Source organism: Pipistrellus hanaki, assembly GCF_964339955.1.
Source record: "Pipistrellus hanaki genome assembly, chromosome: 11".
Lineage (NCBI taxonomy): Eukaryota > Metazoa > Chordata > Mammalia > Chiroptera > Vespertilionidae > Pipistrellus > Pipistrellus hanaki.
Genome location: NC_140513.1, coordinates 55,132,553 through 55,152,692, shown reverse-complemented (window position 1 = coordinate 55,152,692; position 20,140 = coordinate 55,132,553). Strand labels below are relative to the sequence as shown.

The following is a 20,140-nucleotide window of genomic DNA, read 5'->3' as shown; positions in this document are numbered from 1 at the left end:
GCTCCCTTACTAAAATTACTCTAGATGGAAATATAAAAAGCTAGTTGAAAAGACAACCAACTTTTATGCAATAGAACAAGATAAATTAAAAGGAGAAAAGATCTTTTCACCAATGGCATTATAAAGAACCATTAATGTTTGTTCTTTGGAGATAAATGTTCATAAAAACATATAGGTAGATAAACAGAAGTCCTGATTAGTATCTTGTAAAGGAGTGATGTATGGGGAAAGCTGCTTCAATGCATTATCCTAAACTTATTGACACTTAAAAGAAGCCATTCTAGAAAAATAATGTATCCACTATTTTAAAAAGTTCAATTTTTTTCATTTATAAAAGGGGGGAAAATATATAAAAAGTTTCAATATCAGAGACAAAAATTATAATGATCTTTCCCAAAATGAAATTAACACTTCTGTTTCACGGACACTAATTGCCCCTTTACCAAGCTGAGAAACTATAGTCTTACACAAATGAATCATGGGGTCTTAACTTAGGCTAAGTTTTGAAAAACCCCATTGTCTCAAAGAAGCAAAAGCATGTTCAAGTCACCTAGTCTAGCCAGTCATTTGATATTCTTAATTGCAGTGAAATAGTTCAGAACTTTTTCAAAGAAAAAAAAATTCAAGTTTGGAATACTACTTAATAGTGTTTTTTATTGCTCAAGACGTTTTCTCTAAAAAATGTAGTCCTAACACAGTTATCTGTGGCTTTCACATGTTTTAATCTGTGCTTGAATGGATGAGATTTTGTTCTATATACTTATCTATGAGGTAGGATAGGTTCAGCTATATATAGCAGAAAATAGAGATTAAAAGTGGCTAAGTCAAATAGAGGCTTATTTCTCTCTCAAGTAAAAGAGGTCCAGAGGCAAGCTATACATGGCAGAGGTGGAGGCCCCATGATAACCCAAGACCCAGGCTCCTTCCATCCTTCTGCTTCACCATCCTTGTATTCGACTTTCAACCTCAAGGTCACCTCATGGTCCAAGGTGGCTGCTGGAAAGCCCCAGCCACCACATTTGCATTCCTGAAAGGAGGACAAGCCAAAGTGAATTTCCCAAGCTGGTTTGACTTATTTTTAAGGAGCCCTCCTTTTAGGTCCTCCCAGTAAAACTGACCAAAACTCAGTTCCATGACTACACCTAATTTCAAGGAAGCTTGGAAATGTAGTTTGTTACAGTAGATTATTTGCTGTCCTTAATAACTTAAGTATTATGTCATTGGGAAATGAAAAGGGAATAGATAATAGATAAGCAGCATGCCATGTCTCCACAAAAGAGAAATATCGCTTTTGTATAACTATATGTTGATGGGGAAGACTGAGAACAGAGCAAGCTCTGTGAGGGATATTGAGAGCTAGTGTTAAGTTTGAGATGCCTATGAGCTACCCAAATGGAGATATGGGGAAAGTAGTGGATCTAGAGTCTGGAGCTTGGGAGAGAGGTGAGGGATATGGATATAAATTTGTGAGTCATACAACATAGGTGTTACTTAATGCTACAGAACTGGATAAGAACATCTATCAATAGCTAATGAATAGGGCAGGGGAGTCCAAGGATTGACCCTAGATACTCCAAAATTTAGAGTTTGGGTAGAAGTAGGAGTCCCTGCAAAGGAGACTGGATTGGGCAGAAATCCAGGAGAAAAGGGCATCCCAGAAGCCAAGAGAAGAACTATTCCAAAAGAGGACAGGGAACAGGTGATAGCATCAATGAATTGACCAGGGAGGTTGAAGCATTATTGTAGTAGACAAATAAAAAGTGATGGACAGAAAACAAGATGCTTCCAGTCAGGAGCTTGGAAGTGGCAGTGCTTTTGTTGCTAATGAAGAGGTCTGGGCCTGGCTACAGGAGTGGGTGGATAAGGTAAGCTGGAGGAAAGGGTAGCTGGGAGTGAGTAGGTTAGGATAGTGAGGAACCAAGAGCTACGGGGCCCATAAAATTACCAAGAATGGTGATAGGAGTCACGATGGAAAGAAAAATAGTGAAGTGGTTCCCATAGCCTCAGGAACATGGGAAGAGTGGCGAGAAAGTCAGCTGGAGTACAGGTGGTAGAGGTGATTGTACTTGAAAGGAGGGAGGAAAATGGCCTAGATGTACTGAGGAAGGGATAGGATGCGGGCATTTGGAGAAACAGGAAGCTGTAACTAAAAGGAAGATAGCTTTTTTTTTTTAAGGTCTATTTCATAGGAACTATCTAATGGATATATTAATAAAGAGTTTGTGTATGGACTGGATCAAATAATTTACCAGTATATTTTGCAGATGTTCTATATGAGCACTTTTAGAATCTCCTCATTCCTTTCAGCAGCTGCATAGTATTCTGCTGGTGGCTCTGCCATTGTAGGCTCCATCCGTCTCCTGTTGATGAACATTTAGGGTGTTTCCATTTTTGTTGATTTATCTAGTTAATACAACAATGTTACGCGAGCATCTTCTTTACCCACACAGTAAACTCTACTGAGTAGATGATATATATAACAAATTCCTAGACACACCAGTGTATAGAGGGAAGTGTGTGTGTGGAGGGGGCGGGCGGGCGGGGTACCAGGCCAATAGATATACACATTTCAAATTTTGAAAGATATTGCCAAAGTGCCCTCCAAAGGTATTGTACCAACTTACACTGCCCTCCAACAAATTTAAATAAGCCCTTTGAACAGAGATTCAGAGTGGCTTTCTTTCAAAGCAGATAAGCCTTTGTAATGGAACTACCTTCTAATTTACTTGTTTTAGAAACCTGACTTTTTACCAGAGTTAATTTAAAGCCAGGGTGCAGCTAGGGTGGAAGTCTTTGTCCTCTCTAAATTGGATGGCGAGGCGATTCCTCCTTCACAGAATATCCAATTCCCACCGCAGCGTGAGCGCTCCTGCCGCCAGGCCGCTCCCCGCAGAAAGTCTGAGCAGCACACTGCCAGTGAACCTGCCACCTCCCAATTACCAGCGCGGAGCCCCGCTGTGCACAGACACCATTTCCAACGCCATGTCCTGTTTCATTCGCTCCAGGCTTATGGCTTCTCTCATTCAGTCCAGCTTCCCGTAACCAGAGGATTTTTCTGGGCTCTTGGGAACAGATGCTCTTTGTAAGGCTGGGCCTTATTAAAAAAAAAAAAAAAAAAGACATCATATATATATATATATATATATATATATATATATATATATATATATATTTAACTCAACAGCTATTGATCACATTTCTTTTTTAGAGATGTATTCTTAAAAGTATCTCCCTGGAGCTGGGTCTTAGGAAGACAGCAACCTATCAAATGTGCATAATCAGACTAACCAGCTAGAAACCAGCATCAGATCTGTCAGAAAGACCAAACCAGCTGTGTGGGCAAATCCACGGTCTTCCTGAAAACCAGGACCAAGGAAGCCTCCTTCTTGAAATACATCCAGCTTTTCAGACTCATTGTATCTTATTCTCATGATCTAAGCTGGTGTCAGTAAAAGCAGGAAGATGGGACCTGGCAGATAAAGGCAGCACTGGCCACATTGCATATGTAGAAGGTGTTAAGTGGCCGCAGAAGGCACGTTGTGGGTGCTTCTTTTTGTCTATTCCTGACACCCCTAGAGCTGAAAATGTTAGGTTCCTTCATCAGTCATACTTGAATCCTGTTATTATATATTAACTAGAGGCCTAATGCATGAAATTAGTGCAAGGGGCTCAGCCCTTGCAGCCCTGGCTGCCTCGGCTGGCCCTCGCAGTCCCAGCTTGATCCAGAAGGTCATTCTACTGTTTGGTCTAATTAGCATATTAGCTCTTTATTATATAGAATAATATAACTCTCCTCCTTCCCCATGAAGCTTTCTCTTTTGAAAAAAAAAAAAAAAGTGAGGATATGTTTTACCAGGGGGCTGGCATGTTCAGTTAAGCATGGTAAGTTTCTCTTCTGATTAAATCTGAACTGAACTCATCGCATTTTTAGTCAGGGGCCTAAGCCTTCAGTCATTTAGTTAAGAATTCTCAGCACGTGTTCACAATTCTGTCGCAAGCCCACATTTCAAGTGAGATATACAGTCATCTGTTTGCAATGTAAAGTTGAGGATTCAAAAACATGGAATATAGAAAGTCAGATTAACTGACAATTTTCAGACATGTGACATCCAGGTGACAAGAGATAGTGCATATACAGAAGTTTGGCCACTACTAAATAACTGTTAGCCAAATCTAAAACCTTCCATTTTGCTTCACAATGAACAATTGGGTAATAGACTCATTATAAGAAAACTAGGTGATTTTAAGTTTCTTTTTTTACATATAAGCCAATGTAACTATTCAACATATATTGTATTTACTGAGCAACTACTATTTGTCAGGTGCTGGGAACAAATTAAAACTCTGCCCAAATGGGTAGGTTAATATCACAACGCATTTTCAGAGACATACCCAAGAAATGGGCTCCGACAAACTGACTGAGAAGAGATCTGTACACCCAGTAGGTGGTATGGGAGCTCGATGTTGGCAAATCTTGGGATCTGAGCCCTGCCTTAGTGAAGTGAGTCTTTATTCATTTCCCTCGGGGTACAGAGGATGGGAACAAGAGGAGGGCGTCCATTCAAACCTTTTATCTGGCAGCCCCCGCCTGGCTCCGAGCTCCTAAGCTGAGATCAAACGAACCCCTTTGAGAATTTCAGCATGGGAGCCATTTGTATCTGTGTATATGAGATAGAATTGTTCAGAAAATTAAGTTCCCAAAATAGCAAAGCAGGTGACCTAAAATGATAAAGAGCACTAGCTCTCCAGCAGTGCCGGCCTCAGGTAAGGTCAGTGAATCCGCCCTGTTGCCAACGCAGGGTATGCTGCATCTGACACCTGCTGGGAGGATTTTGGGTTCGTAAAATTCCAGTTTTGCCTGATCTTGATTAAGTTACCTATTTTTTTTAAAAAAATCAGGGTCTCAAAAAAGAAACATTAACTATAGACACTATTAGACTTTAGAAACTGAATCACAGCATTAACCAAGAAGGGAATCTGGTGAGTTTCCTGCAGTGTACTCCTGGTCCTTCCTTCTTCCTCTGCCCCTAAAGGGAAAGTAAACTGAATAGCTTTTCACTCAATAGGCACTCCAGGCACCCCCCCACACACACACACACACATACACACACTTTCTTCTTTGCTGTGTGTTAATGTTGTTATGTTCATAAACACTTTCTGAGGGCCAGCCTAAGAAGGAAGCCCTGGGAGGGAGGGAGGGAGGGAGGGAGGGAGGGAGGGAGGGAGGGAGGGAGGGAAGGAGGGAGGGAGGATGGAAAACAGTATCCCTGCCATGAGGAGCCCACAGACGAGCTGGGGAGATGGCCAGTAAAATGCCTCTGAGGCTCTGTGATAGGCTAGGGATAAGAAACAAGCCAGGGTGCTCTCCTAACCCAGAAATGGGGCTGAGGGAAAGCTTCCAGAAAGATAAGATTCCTAAAGCAGAGTCTAAAAAGAATAAGACAAGCAAATAAAAAGTGTGAGGCATTCCAAGCCCTGTGAAGGATACATTGGAGAAATGTCTGCAATGCAATTAAAAACTGGGAGACCAACAAAGAGGCTATAACCCACATCCAGGCTGGAAAGGTTGGATCTAAAGTGTTCAAAGGTAGAGTCAAAAGGGACATGGCAACTATTGGATGCGAATGAGTGTTGGGTGGAAAATAAAAATCCCAACAGCAGAGCCAGTTCCTAGGAAGAAAGATGACAGGTAGGGTTTGAGGCATGTTGAGTTTGACCATCAGAGGGATTTCCAAGTATAGATGTTCAGAAGTTCATTGGCTAAGAGGGCCTGGGCCAGAGATTTGAATTTGGGAATCATTGGAGTGCAGGTGGTGGTCCACTAGATGCTTTGAGAGAATGTGAGGAATGAGGAAGAGAGAGAGGGCAGGGGGGGAGGGGGGGTCCCTGGAGGAATAGTGACATGGAAGGCGCATTCTCGGGAGACCTTGAAAATCAAAGAGGATTTCAAACAGAGGGGTGAGGAATATCAGATGCCACTGAGACATCCAGTCACATGGAGGCAGAGGTGGCCGAGGGAAGGTTTAGTGGAGTTGTGCTGACAAATGCCAGATGCAGAGATAAGTAACGAAAAAAATGAACCATAGGACAGAGCCTGACTGTGAAGGGACAGTGAGAGGGCAGCATCAGCAGGAAATCTGCAGTCAAAAGAAAGTTGAGAGAGACTTAGTCAGGAGTCTATGCTGAGGGGAAAGGGAAGGAGTGAAGATAGAGGGATTAGGCAAAGGCCCTAGAGAGGAAAGAAAATGGAAGGAAGGGCAAAATATTGATCTTTAAGATGTCAACTTTTGAAAAGCTTTGGAAATCTTCCAAGTGACTGCTGGGAGAGACCTGAGAACCAATTCACATGTCCACAGATCTGTTCTTTACATGTGATTCCAAAGGCTAATATGGAAAATTATTTTTTAAATCCTTGGTAGGGAGATGTGGCTGCTTCATTTCATTACATTATGTGTTTGGGCACCACTAGAGATAGAGTTATGTATATATTCTCATTAATTACAGAGACTAGTCCTTTGATTATGTCTATAAATATAACTGCAATTAAATTATGTTAATCATTTTTATTAGGTGGCATATTCACAAAACATTTACTGAAGACAGTTTACAAAATGCTTCATGCCAGCACTAGTTTCATTTCCATTAATATCACTGTAGTCTCATAATAAATGGTTTTCCATGATGCTTCACAAAAATTGAAAAAAGTAATGTAGAGGTTGCACTTCAAAAATAGATGTAAGGATAAATGAACTCTATGTTCTTGAAGTTTATTGTTTAGGATGAAATTGTTATTTTTAATGTTTAGCTTGTTAGAATAAAAATCAGACTAGATTCCATTAGGTGAATCTGCTGCCCTATGTGGAGTTTATAGACTGGAAAAGGAGTTTATTCCTTCAAGCTGCAAGGTAGCATCTTGATTTCACTGCTCTCTGATACCCTGTGGGAGGGCCCCACCATCAGAGCATGAATCTTTTTTTTTTTTTTTTTTTTTTTTTTAGAAGTAAACCCATTTTATTATTGTTTGTGCAACAAATTTGAACAAATTCACCTACGGTCATTTAATTTACAACAAAGGAGCTAGTTTTCTTTCTTTCTTTTTTTTTAAAAATATATTTTATTGATTTTTTACAGAGAGGAAGGGAGAGATATAGAGAGCTAGAAACGTCAATGAGAGAGAAACATCAACCAGCCGCCTCCTGCACACCCCCCACCGGGAACGTGCCCACAACTCAGGTACATGCCCTTGACCGGAATCGAACCTGGGACCCCTCAGTCCACAGACCAACGCTCTACCACTGAGCCAAACTGGTTTCGGCAGGAGCTAGTTTTCTTGAATACAAAATCAGGATGATGGTACATTAACTCAGATTAGCAAAAACTTTCAGAGAATTTACTGGTGTGTATTATTTACTTATTCTAGTTTTATTCCAAACAATCCAAGCTTTTAAAAATAAGTAAAATAAGTCAAGATGAGTTAACACATAATTGTTGTTGTCACCTCTAATAAGAGTCTTAAGAATCTTTTTTTTTTTTTAAATCAATCTTTATTGTTCATATTATTACAAAGGTTCCTCATTTCTTCCCCCCTCCACCAGGTTCCCACCCCACCCTCTGCCCCCTCCCCATCCCCCATTGTCCTCATCCATAGGTGCACAGTTTATGTTCAGTCAGAGCATGAATCTTAAGTCCTTGTCTCTTGTCTGGCTCTGGCTTTAGACTGTTAACTCTCTAAGGGCACCCCTAGATGTACCTTACCACATGCTGCCTGGTGCATAGCACAGGCTTGGTTAATATTTGCCGAGTGGCAGCTTGTACGTCATTTGTACTGACTTTAAAGAAAAGCTCGGACTCCCTAGGGCAGTGGTCAGCAAACTCAATAGTCAACAGAGCCAAGTATCAACAGTACAACGATTGAAATTTCTTTTGAGAGCCGAAAACTGACTTCTGCGACGAAGTTTCAATTGCACTGTATGTGCGCACTCACAAACAGTATTTTGTGGAAGAGCCACACTCAAGGGGCCAAAGAGCCACATGTGGCTCACGAGCTGTAGTTTGCCAACCACTGCTCTAGGGAGCTTCGCTGCAATTCAGTGAGTGCATGTGATGGGCCAGTCTTTGTTCTAAGACACCCTTTAGAGAGAGAAGACCCCTTCCCCAGAGAAGCCTGCTCTCTGGATGGGAATTTGGACCTATAGGCAGCAAACTGAGATAAGGACTGTGACAGGGGTACAGTCAACGTGCCATGAGAATGAAGGGTTTCCACTTGGGAAGGAGGGATGTGGGGATCGGAGGAGAAAGCTGCAGGTTGGGCCTTAGTCAGACCTGACAATGAGGAGCGTTTTGCTAGAGGAGGAGGAGCCCAGGCCCAGCTTCCTGCTCTGCTCCCTCCCTGCGCCTCCTCCTCTGACACTGAGGCTCCTTTCAGCCCTCGCCCTGGAGGCCCTGGCCACGTGCCAATGAGGATGATGGTGGGCCTCTGTCTTCTGCCTCTGAATGTGAATGTCTAAGTCCGCCCCATGTTCTCCTATTTACCTCCAGAAAGTTCCGGGGGTCCTGTGGACTCTCAGCCCCACTGGACTCAGGGACTTGGGTAGGCCTGAAAGGATTTACTTTGGATCATTAGTCAACAAGAAGCATGTTAAAGAGTTACAACCTCAGCTGTTTGCCTGGAAACCACAAACAGGATTTATGGAGCCCTACTGGGTGCTGGGGATAGGATGATAAACAAAACTGACAGAAACCCTGCCCTCTGGGGCGTGGCTGCTGACGGAAAGCAACAAATAATGGAGGGTGATAAAGGTCCAGTCCATTCAGTGATGATAAATGTGCATGGGAAATGCTGAGAGGGAAAGTGCAAATGTAAATGGGCTGCTCGGAGAAGCCTCGAGGAAAGGGTGACTTTTGAACAAATACTTGTAGGAGTTGAGAGGGAGCCCAGTGGATCTCTGGAGGAAGAACACGCCAGGGAGAGGGACCAGCAAATGCCATGGCCATCGTGTCCCAGGAATAGCACAGCAGGGGCGCTAGGCTGGGGGGGGGGGGGGGGGAGGAGTGAGGCAGGGTGGTTTCCATGCATCTCCCTGGATAGAACTTCCAGATCATTGTGAAGACGTTGGCCTTCCCTCTGACCTGGGGAGATACTGCCAGATTTTGCAGAGAGAAATGAGTGTCAGGATCTGATTGACTGAGTACTAAGGATGCCGGGATGAGGTCAGCCTGGGGATGGAGAGGTAGAGGGGGGAGGGGAGATGAGCTAGGAGACTTGCAGAATTATCCCTTTCAGACCTGATTCTAGGCAGGGGTAGGCGGCAGGGGGATGGGGGGTAGATCCAGAAATATTTTTAATAAGAAACAGCAGACTTACTAATGGATTGCATATGGGGTGTGGAGGAGGAGCCCAGGATGACCCCAAGGTCAGAGTTTGCTGTCGCCACATCAGTTCTGTTGCCTGGCTTCTCGGGTTGATGATGGGAGGTCTGCCTGACTAGTGTCTGTGCCTCCAGAAAGAAAAAGAAAAAGAAAAAAAAAGGCCAGGAACAAACAGAAGGAAAGTTCAGGGGCACTTTTGCTCTCTAAGCTACAAAGACAGAGGCAGGAAAGGCAGAACTGAAAAACACAAAAATAGATTCAAATACGCTGTACGTTCAAGTTTCCCCTTCTGCTTCATTTTTGTCCTTTTCTCCTCCCAAACCGAAGTCTGCTCATCACGGTGCCTGTGGGTGCCCCCTTGGCTGCTGTAGACCCCTGTCCTCCCATCTCCCTGTGTGGCTGGTGCCAGAATGGTTCTGCATTAGCAGGAGCAAATCTGGTCGCCAGCTGGAGGCCGCCCTTGTCACACTGCCTGTTCCAGGCATGGTGGGGACCACGTCAGGAATTTCCAGGGGCTCGTTTGATTAATTATCGGCAGAACAGAAGCAAAATCCATCTCCTCTGAGTGAACAGGCCCCCCTGCGTTTATTTTATGAGGCAGCTTGGGGCTTCTGTTTTCCATCAGAGTGATTGAGCCAAAGATTTTTAATTCCGGTTGTTTCTCAAAATTTGTTCTTATTCACATTAGGCCCTTGTGTTTGGATCCTTCTCTGGGCACTTTCCTACCACCCCTTGAGCACTGCTCTCCGGGGAGCCACTCAGCTGGTATTCTTTTGCAAATTGCAGACCAAAGTGAACTGTATTCAAATTGCCACTAGGGCCCTGGTGGCATGGCTCAGTGGTTGAGCATCAACCTGTGAACCAGTTCCTGATCAAGGCACATGCCCAGGTTGCAGGCTCCATGGGGGGGGCAGGGACAGGCAGGCAGCCAATCAGTGATTCTCTCTCATCATTGTTATTTCTATCTCTCTCTCCCTTCATTTCTGAAATAAATTTTAAAAATATTTTTTAATTACCACTAGGTTTTGATGGAGGTGCCTCACCATTTAAACAGAACTTGTTATTTTTGGGATTTTAAGTGTACAAATATCTGTTGCTCGTTAATAATACAACACTTTCAGGGTTTACACTGAAACTAGGTATATTTTTTAAGGTTGCCTTAAAACATGTTTTAAAAATCACTCCTTCACTCACTTTGGAAAATGCTCAAAAAGGTCTTGATTCTTTATCCTCAGGCACAAAACTACACTTGCCCCTTAGCTCTCTCCTCTCTGCCTCTGTGTGGGCATCAACCTTTGTGGTGTTTCTCTCTTTTCCGCATCCAGCACGGAAAAGGAACAGTCTGGTTGTTGAGTGGAGGATCTGGGGATTAAGAAATTAAAGAGAGCAAGACGCAGAAATAGAAGCAAGCTGGGAGCTAGGTGAGATGGCATTCTCTCTGATGGAGAGACAGCGACACCTGACTCCACGCAGCACATTTATCTTTATAGGATCAAAGGATCCTATTTGCATTCTTAAGTAGGCCCTAGCATTTCTGGATTTACATATCTAGACCCACCCCTGCGGAAACCTGGACAAAGGTAGGAAGTCAGAACTGAATAACAGCCTTCTTGGGGGGGGGGGGGGGGGGCGGCGGATAATCTTGATGTGGCTCTGCCAGTCGCCTCGGGCTCAGCTGACAATTTAAAGAATGTCCATGTGCCTTCCCAGGTGGTCTTCTACAAACCTTTATGCCAACGTGGAATCCGGGCCTAAAATAGCTTATTGAAGCAATCCCTTATCACCTAGGTGTCCTGCCCCTGGGGCCGCTTAGCGTCATTCCGTTTTGAATGTCAATCTTTTTATTTTCAGTAACTTATGGGAAGAATGTCCTGGCACTCAATTCCACAATCATAACGCTTTCTGAGTAAATTCCTGATCAGCAGCCATCTAAACCCATGGTGTGTTTGAATGCATTAGACTAGTCTTCCAACAGCTATCTGAGATGGGTGTGCTTATGATCCCCACTTTAAAATTCAGAGCCTGAGACACAGATGAGTTAAAACTCTGGAAGGTAAAGATCAAAAGTTCTTTGGAGCCTGCCCGAATCTATTGTGCGGCCGCAGTGGTTTCTTGCCTGATCTCCGCCTGCACAGGGGATGGGGGAAAGCTGATCTCATCTTTCCTCTGTAGGATTGTAAAGTGTCAGTGTTTGAAACACCAAAGGCCAGCTCCATCACCTTGACCTTCTCAGTTTCAGGAAGATATAAAGGGATCCTTTTCTAATCAGTTTTGGAACTGACTTTGGAGAACACACTGAAACCTGAACCCCAATCCGACACGGTCCCCAGGATGCTTACACTGCCAGGTCAGGATGTGGCTCATTCCCTAATCCTGCCAGTGTGGCCTGAGAGAGGGAAGATGTCAAGGATTCCCTTAGAGCAACTCAAGGCCATGTCCCCCTTGCCCCAGAGCTTTGTGTTAGTTAGTTCATTGTTCTTCTTCCTTTTACTTACAGATTTCTTTCCATGCCAGGCACGTGGTAAGCCCCTTACACGGGTTCTCACTTAAACCGTGCATTTGACTCATGAGCCAATGCCATCAGAAGCCCTATGTAATAGGAAAACTGAAACTCAGAAATATTCAGGAACTCACCCAAACTTAGCCAGTAGGCCAAGGAAGAGAAGTGAAGCATAAAATCAGATCTACCTGCTTTTAAGTCACAGTCACTCAATCACAATATTGTGCCGTCCCCATCACACACACACTGCTGATGTTCTCCCCAGCTGTGGCTTCAGGCTGAGCAGGTGCTAAAGGTGTGTGCCTTCTGACCCCAAGGGTCCCTTGGAGAATCACAGGTCCCGGGATGGCTTCTGCCCCTGCTCACTCTCATCCTATCAGCCTCTTCCTCACAATGTCTCTTCTAAGGTGAGGAAGACATTTGCCCTGTGGTGACCCCAGGGGTGTCTGCTGGTCCGGAGTGAGCACGCCTTGCTTTGTCAGACATGGCCCCACAACCCTCAAGGAGCTCCCCTGCGTGCTCCATTCTGAAGCTGGACCTGCAATTGCGGCTGGTGTAGAAACTGGTCTTTAAGGTTAAGTCCTGCTCGGCTGTGGAGCAGCCATTGTCAGCACTCAGAGTGCAGCATGGTGATCAGTGAGGCTCACAGAGACAAAGGTTGAATTAAGCAGCTGAAGAAGGGGGTAGAGAAGCTAACTCTCCCGCCAGCCTCTGCAGCTTTGCCTCAGGCATGTCCCTTCCACCTTTCAATAGCATAGAGTGCGTGGGAAAAGTGGTGACACTCCAGAAAACCCCAGGTGACCTGTTAAAATGTTTGAGAGCCTATGAAATCCCAATTCTGCAATCAGCTCCTACCCTATTCTCCCAGACCTCCTTTAGAAATTTTGGGGAAACCATCCCATGCGTGACGGTGACCATCGCCAATTGCCGTGATGTCTTCTGGCGCAAAGAGTGGCCAACCCCTTCATGCTTTGGGTATCTTTTATAATCATTTCTCGCTGAGAAGGTTCCTGTAACCACAAGCAATATGGCAAAGAGCTGGTTTCTGTCAACAGCCTCTCTGCCAGGATTCATGACTTTGGGACATTACTTGGATTGGGTAATTTCAGGTTTCATTTCCACAGGCTTATTTGTTTCCTCTTTTGGAAGCTTTCTTGCTTTGTTATTATTTTATATATAAGTTTTAAATAGCAATTATTGATCACCTTTATGTTATAATGCTGCTGGCTGTTCCAAGTTCAAAGAAGGACCCTAAGACCACAGAACGGTTTTATTAGTAGAAGCATCGTCTCCTATAACGTTTCAGAACTTCCTTTTTCTCTTCCGGGCTTTCCTTTTTCTTTTTCTTTTCTTTTTCTTTTTTTAATTAAGGTATTACATATGTGTCCTTATCCTCCCATTGCCCCCACCCCCACTCATGCCCTCACCCCCTGGTGTCTGTGTCCATTGGTTAGGCTTATATGCATGCCTACAAGTCCTTTGGTTGATCTCTCCCTCTTCCCCCCTCCCACTCCTTCCTTCCCTCTGAGGTTTGAACATCTGATGATTCTGTCTTCCGGGCTTTTCCATAGACGGCCTAAGGACTCCTTGGGAGTTTCTTCTGCAAGAAGTCCCCTGTTGAGACTGAAGTCAGGAAAGGGTCCTGCATCCATGCTTCCTGGCAACCTCCAGACAGTCAGAGCCCCTAGCCCACCTCTTCCATCTTTGAATTATTTATCTTTCTCTCCTTTTTCTTTCCTTTCTTGTCCCCTTTTCCTAGTCCTCAGGCTTGCTTTTATTTCCATTTTTTCTTCCCAGAGTTTCCCCTTGGAGATTAAATAGAAACAACTAAATTCAGGAAACTTTGCAGCATGGTGAACCTAATGCCAACCTTCAACCTCAACATCATGCCCATTACCAAACCCATCCTCCTCATGCCTCACGAAGCCCCGGCCACGGGCTGGCCTTCTCCACACAGTGTTGTTCCTCTGCTTCCTGTGAGTGCTCCTCTGGAGCACATTCACTGCCAAGACTCAGGTTCCTCCACCCTAGCGGCGTCCTCTGTGGTAGCAAGGCCTCTAGCATTGTGACTAGTGGAGCGTGTGAGCAGAAAGGGCTCTGTCCTGTGTCACTTTCACCACTGGAAGCAACTGATCTCACTCTCCTTTACAGCTTCGGGCACTCCCAACCAATCACACACAAGTCACCACTATGACCACACCCCATGATTTCCGCCTATGGTGGGTGCCAGCCTGCCATGCCCCATCCTGGGAGACTCTCGAAGAGAAACACTTGGGGTTGGATTTGGTTAGATGTTGGTATAACTGGAAAAGTAGAATGAGATCCCCTGTTAATACGCTGCTGAAGACCCCAACCACCAAACCAGAGAGCAATAATCAGTTTAAAATAAGGTTTCTTTGTACCTTGAAAGTTCCGGGGGGGGGCGCGAGGGGGGGAAGGGGGTAGAGGGAGGAAGAAAGGACAGCAGAGGAAACTCAAGGATTAGAAAAGAAAAATATATTTTGGTTCACTAATCTCTACACTTTTTGCATGCTTTTTTTTTCTCTGCTTGTTGCATGCACTTACCCGTTAATTGTGTCAGTAATGGAAAAGAAATGAAGCATTGTGCATGTGGTATGGCTGTTTAAAATGATTACTTTGAGACTGGTATGTGTTCCAGCACCTTTCTCTATGCATCTCATCACCAGCAGACATCACTTTCTGTGCTCAGTTGGTCATTCCTCGCCCCAAAGCCCCCCAGGTGGAATCACTTGCCTCCCTGATGCTTTAACTGCAGCTGACTCAGCTAATTTGGAAAGCTCTGATGCTCATTCAGATTCTGCAGTGCTCAGTATGATACACATCTGAAAACTAAATTCAAACCAAAGGATTCCTGGGCATGACTTCCCATTGTCAACGCCATGTCTGGGGTGAGCATTTACTCCCAGAGATGTGGCTGAGCCCCAGAACCGCTCTGAGTCTTTGGAGTTGTTTTGGATCTCGCAGCAGGGGGAGTTTGGGGGAGGATCTGTGCTTTGTAAGCAATTGGGAGGTAGAGAAGAGATCCCAGGGAAACCTTTGGTCTGTGGTCTGGCAGCTTGAGATTCTCAAATAGAGAAGTGAGCTGAAGCATCCACACAGGTAAGAAAGCGCCCTCCCCACAGGGATTGGACAGGAAGGCGAGGGCGCCGTCACAATGCAATATGCCTGAAGAAGCCGCGGGCCTGCTCTGCCACTGCTTCGCCATCTGCCACAGGCCTCTCTCCATTTTCCTCCTCATCCTCTTTCCTTCCCACCACTTTCTCTTGCTTCAGGGAGGTTCAGAGAAAAGGCTTCCATTCTCCACAAGATTGCCAAGAAGAAGTGCCAGGTGGATGAGAACGAGAGGCAGAATGGGGCTGCCAATCACGTGGGTGAGTGCAGGGAGACTTGGCCCAGTGCCCTTCCCAGAGGGCGTGGAGGGGAGCGGAGAGCAGGACCCAGTGCGCCCTCACTCCGCACGAACACCGACGCCTGCAGCTCAGCCTGTCCTGAGTGTCAGGCGGGCGGAGTCTATGGCCCCTGGTGGGTACAGGCCCTGGGTAGACACTCTGTCTCCTGCCCAAGGGGAACTCCAAGAAGAAAGGGATTCTATGAGGATCCTGAAATAAAGCCAGCTCCTAAACCAGACATCTCTCTTGAAGACTAAAAAATCACTTCACTTGAGGGACGCCACATAAAGAGGACACACACACACACACACATACACACACACACACACACACACACACACACATATCACTGGCTATTTAACAGGAAGTGAGAGAGCACCTGTTCTGAAATTCTAGCCTGGTAACCAAATTTTACATGAATGACATCGCATACAGCACACCCACTGAATTGCCAGCTGGTTTACTTGGTGACTCCTAACCAAGTGGCAGAGTCCCTGCCAGGTGCCTCAGCCTCCCCTTTCTCGGGAATTCAGCAATGCCACTAGCCCAGGTCTTTTCTGCTGACTTTCTCTGAGCTCCCCGGTGGCTAGATCAGGACATTCAGGCATCTTATCTTAGCTTAGAGCCTGTTCCTCCTCCCCTGTCTGTAACTGTAATAGCGCTCTCCAATTCTAAATGCAAACTAAATTTAACCTAATCTGGATCTGTGCTGTAAATGATGCCATTGCCCAAGATACTAAAATTATCTGCAGACAAAATTCAACAGTGCTGCATTCAAAATAATGTGACTCCTTGGAAGACTTTCTGTCTCCCCTGCTACCTGACGTACAGCTCAGGGGAAATCTTTGGCCAAGAAACAGTCAAGATGCTATTGGGTATGAAGAAGAAGAAAAAAAAAAAAAAGAAGCTGGAAGGACAAACACTAAAATATGAATAATAGCTACTTCTTGGGGTTGGGATTATGAATTATACCTTTTTCCCCCCTCTGCTTCTTTATGCTTCTGTGAACTTGGACTAATTGTTTGGAATTAACCTATCTTGCTTTTGTATTCTAAAAATGCAAAGCCATAGCACAAACCTCTAATTCCATAGGCTGAGTTTTGCTCCTGATATTTAAGTTCGATTATACAAGCTGTTTTCCTGCACTACTTGTTGATTTTTGTGGAATGAGGCAGCTTGCAGTACAAGACTTAGATGCCTGGGTTCCGTCCCGGTCCCTCTCGTAATGACTGGCTGACCTGAGACTTGGGTTTAACCCTTCATGAGAAGGTAGGACACATAACTCCAAGGATGCTTCCTGTGCAGACTGGGTCTCTGAACAACTTTGTCACCAAAATAAATAGTTACAAAGCGTATCTCCAAAATTATTTCAAAGTGAGTCCCAAGTGTTTTTCACACGTTCTTTGGTGCTGAGACCCCAGCCTGCCATGTGAAAGCACGGCGTTAGCTAAGACGCACTGGGATAGGTTTCATGCCTGGGAGGTTGTTTCTTCTCATCTGTTCATGTCTTTTCTTGGGCACCATTTTGGTACCCAGCACCCTGTGTTGCTAGGGTCATGTTTGACCATTGCAGGCCTATCCTAAAGTTAATTACTTCAGTCAATAGACTCCCCCAAGCAGAGTTTTTCTATTCCCCCATGCTTAGCATTTTTTAGTTTACTAGTAAATAACTGGGCCACGCTTCTGGGATGAACTGGCGTAGCCACACACAGCAGATCATCCCATGCATGTCACTGTCACTACCAAAAACATGGGAAGATAAAATAAATTTGAATTTCTGGGGCTTTCCATATATACATATTTTATGCCTCTATATTTCACAAGTGAATACATAAACGAACGAACATTTCCCTATGATTTCCAAAATTTGGCCACTTCAACTCCAACAATTTTTGTGTGACTCTCCAATTATTTTGTGTGATGTTTTACCAGTGAGAGAAATTGTTGGTTCTTCTGAGGTTGCCGGAAAAGCAAGCATTTGATACTCTGTGAGCAGCCTGCCACTCTCATGTCTGATACTAATGGGTATCCCGGTGCTCCTGGCCACCCTGACACTGAACCACACAGCTCTGTGGCCTCCCAAAGTCCGAGACTCTACACCTAGCATGGCCAGCGGGTCTGGGAAGCTTTTCACCTCCTCCCACCGAAGGCAGGCAGGCCTGGCTGGTGCCTGCGCTGCTGGCCTGGCACAGGAGGGCTGGGTCTGCTAGGAAGCCCGGGGAGGAATGGCACACACCTTCGCCGCATGGTGCAACCCCAGTCTTATCTCCCCCCCACACCCAGAAACCACCCCCAGTCGTCTCCCTGGGCCAGTATGTTAGGGGTTCTTTCCAGTAAGGTCCTTACCCCATTGACGCCGTTTGCTTTGTTTGTGTGTGTCCCAATTATGCCACAGAAAAAATCGAGCTGCCCAACAGCACCAGCACGGAAGTGGAAATGACGACATCCAGTGATGCTTCAGAGCCTGTGCAAAACGGCAACCTCTCCCACGGCATTGAAGCTGCGGAGGCCCAGGTACGGCTTCTCGTCCTGGCCTTGCGGGGCTGCTGGGCTTTGTTCTGTGTGTGATGTCCATGGAGCCCATATTCTCCCTGGAGCCCGGCTCCCGGCGGGGAGGACCCAGGCCAGGTCTTACTTGTTCCCGTGTGTGCCTCCCAGCACCAGCCCAGGATCCTGCGTGCCTCACACTCTCCGGGTACTGAATAAATACACATGTTCTCTAAACCAGTGTTTCTCGGGGTGAGGTTGGAGAACTCATGCATCAAATCGAAAAATATAGATCCCACCTCCTCCGGTGTGTCCAGTGGTTAGAGCTTCAGCCTATGCACCAAAGGATCAGGAAAAGGATTCTCGGTCCATGGAATGTACCAGGGTTGCAGGTTCAATCCCCAGCTCCACTTGGGGGTATGTGTGGGAGGCGATCGATGCACGTCTCTCACATTGATGTTCCTCTCTCTCTCTTCCCCTCTCTCCCTCCCTTCCACTCTCTAAGATCCGTAGGGGAAAAATATCCTCAGGTGAGGATTACGAACAACAACAAAATGGAGGTCCTGTATCTAATGAAAAATGACGCCTGGGAAGCAGCATCTTTGGCTTGCTTCCCAGGTGATTCATAATGCATGGTAATTTTTGACAGAAAGTGGTCTGACACCTTCTCTGTCTTTAAGGTCAGGATTACATAACAGAGAAACCACAGGTTCCACACTTCAGTGAGCCCTGTTTGGGCTCTGGCAGCTGAAAGTAATCAGTATTGTATGCCCCAATCAGCAGAGCAGCCAGGGCATAGCTGTTTGACCTTGTGCCACAGATTTGGCGCTGGGCACTTTCTACGTGTTCTCACCTTTAAAGCCCACAGCCGAACCCTAGCCCTAGTTCAGCTCAATGGATAGAGAGTCGGCCTGTGGACTGAAAGGTCCAAGGATCGAATCTGGTCAAGGGCATGTGCCCAGGTTGCAAGCTTGATCCCTAGTGGGGGGCATTCAGGTAGCAGCCAATCTGTGATTCTCTATCATCATTGATGTTTCTATCTCTGTCTCCCTTCCTCTCTGAAATCAGTAAAAATATATTTTTAAAAATAAAAGCCCACAGCGAAGCTAAAGTAATTTAGCATCTCCATGTTAGGTGTATTTGAGAACGCTAAAGCTTTGCAGGATGAAGCAGTTACCCAGGATTACCTAGCTTGTAGGTGGCAGAGCTGAGATCTGATCTCAGGACTGTCCAAATATAGCAGCTGCTCTGCTTCTGTGCCGGAGTGGCAAAAAAAAAAAAAAAAAAGGCAGAAAGAAAAAGTAGGTGGTACCTGTATCTCATCCCGATCAAGTGAATTCAAATTTCTAAGACATGGAGTCCCAAGCTCGCATTTTAATCAGGCACCTAAGTGGGTGTTCTCAGACTTTAATATGCTTAAGCATTTCCTGGGAGATGATGTTGAAATTCAAACCTGCAGTTCTAACGATCTCCCCGAGATTCTGATGTTGCTGGCCCAAGGACCGCACTGTGAGTAGCACTGCCCTAACGTCTGAGACCCACTTCTCTAGACAGAACTTTCCCGGTGAGCTGAAAAGTTTACCGAGCCATCAGAGGAGCCCGGCCTAGCACACTCTTCCCCCGCATCCCAGGACACACTGCGGCAGAGGGACCTGCACTTAGGAAACATGCTAATGCAAGGAAGGTCTCTTCGCATAAAGGAGAGTAAAGGGGTGGAGCATATGTCATATACCTACTGGTCAATTGTATGTCTTTTTTGGAAAGATACCTCTTTAAGTCCTTTGTCTATTTTTTAACCAGGATTTATTTTTAATTTTTCCTACTGAGTTGTAAGGGTTCCTTATATGTTTTGGATATTAACCCCTTAAAAAATATACACCTTGCGAACATTTTCTCCCCTTCCAGAGGTTGCCTTTTCATCTGGGTAATTGTTTCCTTTGCTCTGCGTTTCACAATATATACTTAAATCTTCACATCGTGCGTGTTAAATATATAGGATTTATTTGTCGGCGATGCCTCATGAAGCTGGGAAAAATCAATCACTAAAGGAAAGAATAACAAAGCAGCAGCTCTTTCTGCCCTTGTCTCCCTCTGCCTCTGGGCTCTCACCCTCCTTCCCAGAGCCCTGTGGTCCCTCCGCATTAGCTCAGGGGTGAGCTGGCAGAGCGGCTTATGTCCACATGGATAAGCAGCATGTGGCAGCAGGAGCAAGGCCCCAAGGACATCTGGTTGCCCTTGGTGACGGCACAGTCACAGGTGTGTGGAGGGCAGCCTGGTCGCTGTGCCTCTCCATCTGGCTGGCAGAGGGACATCTGTGCCCCCCACAAGGGAGCACCTTGCAACAGGGAAGTGAGAGAGTCCCAACTGATCCCTC

The 20,140-nt window shown here is 45.5% G+C and overlaps 1 protein-coding gene across 6 annotated transcripts in view; it reads left to right on the top strand.

The window, feature by feature from the left end:
* Positions 1-20,140, top strand: part of SLC24A2 (solute carrier family 24 member 2) — a 221,026-nt gene that overhangs the window by 162,703 nt on the left and 38,183 nt on the right. For all 6 annotated transcript variants that reach the window (XM_084898080.1, XM_084898083.1, XM_084898081.1 and 3 more), the window contains 2 exons: positions 15,163-15,261; positions 17,675-17,793. In XM_084898080.1, the coding sequence (XP_084754206.1) occupies positions 15,163-15,261; positions 17,675-17,793 (218 nt within the window). The remainder of the gene's footprint in view (positions 1-15,162; positions 15,262-17,674; positions 17,794-20,140) is intronic.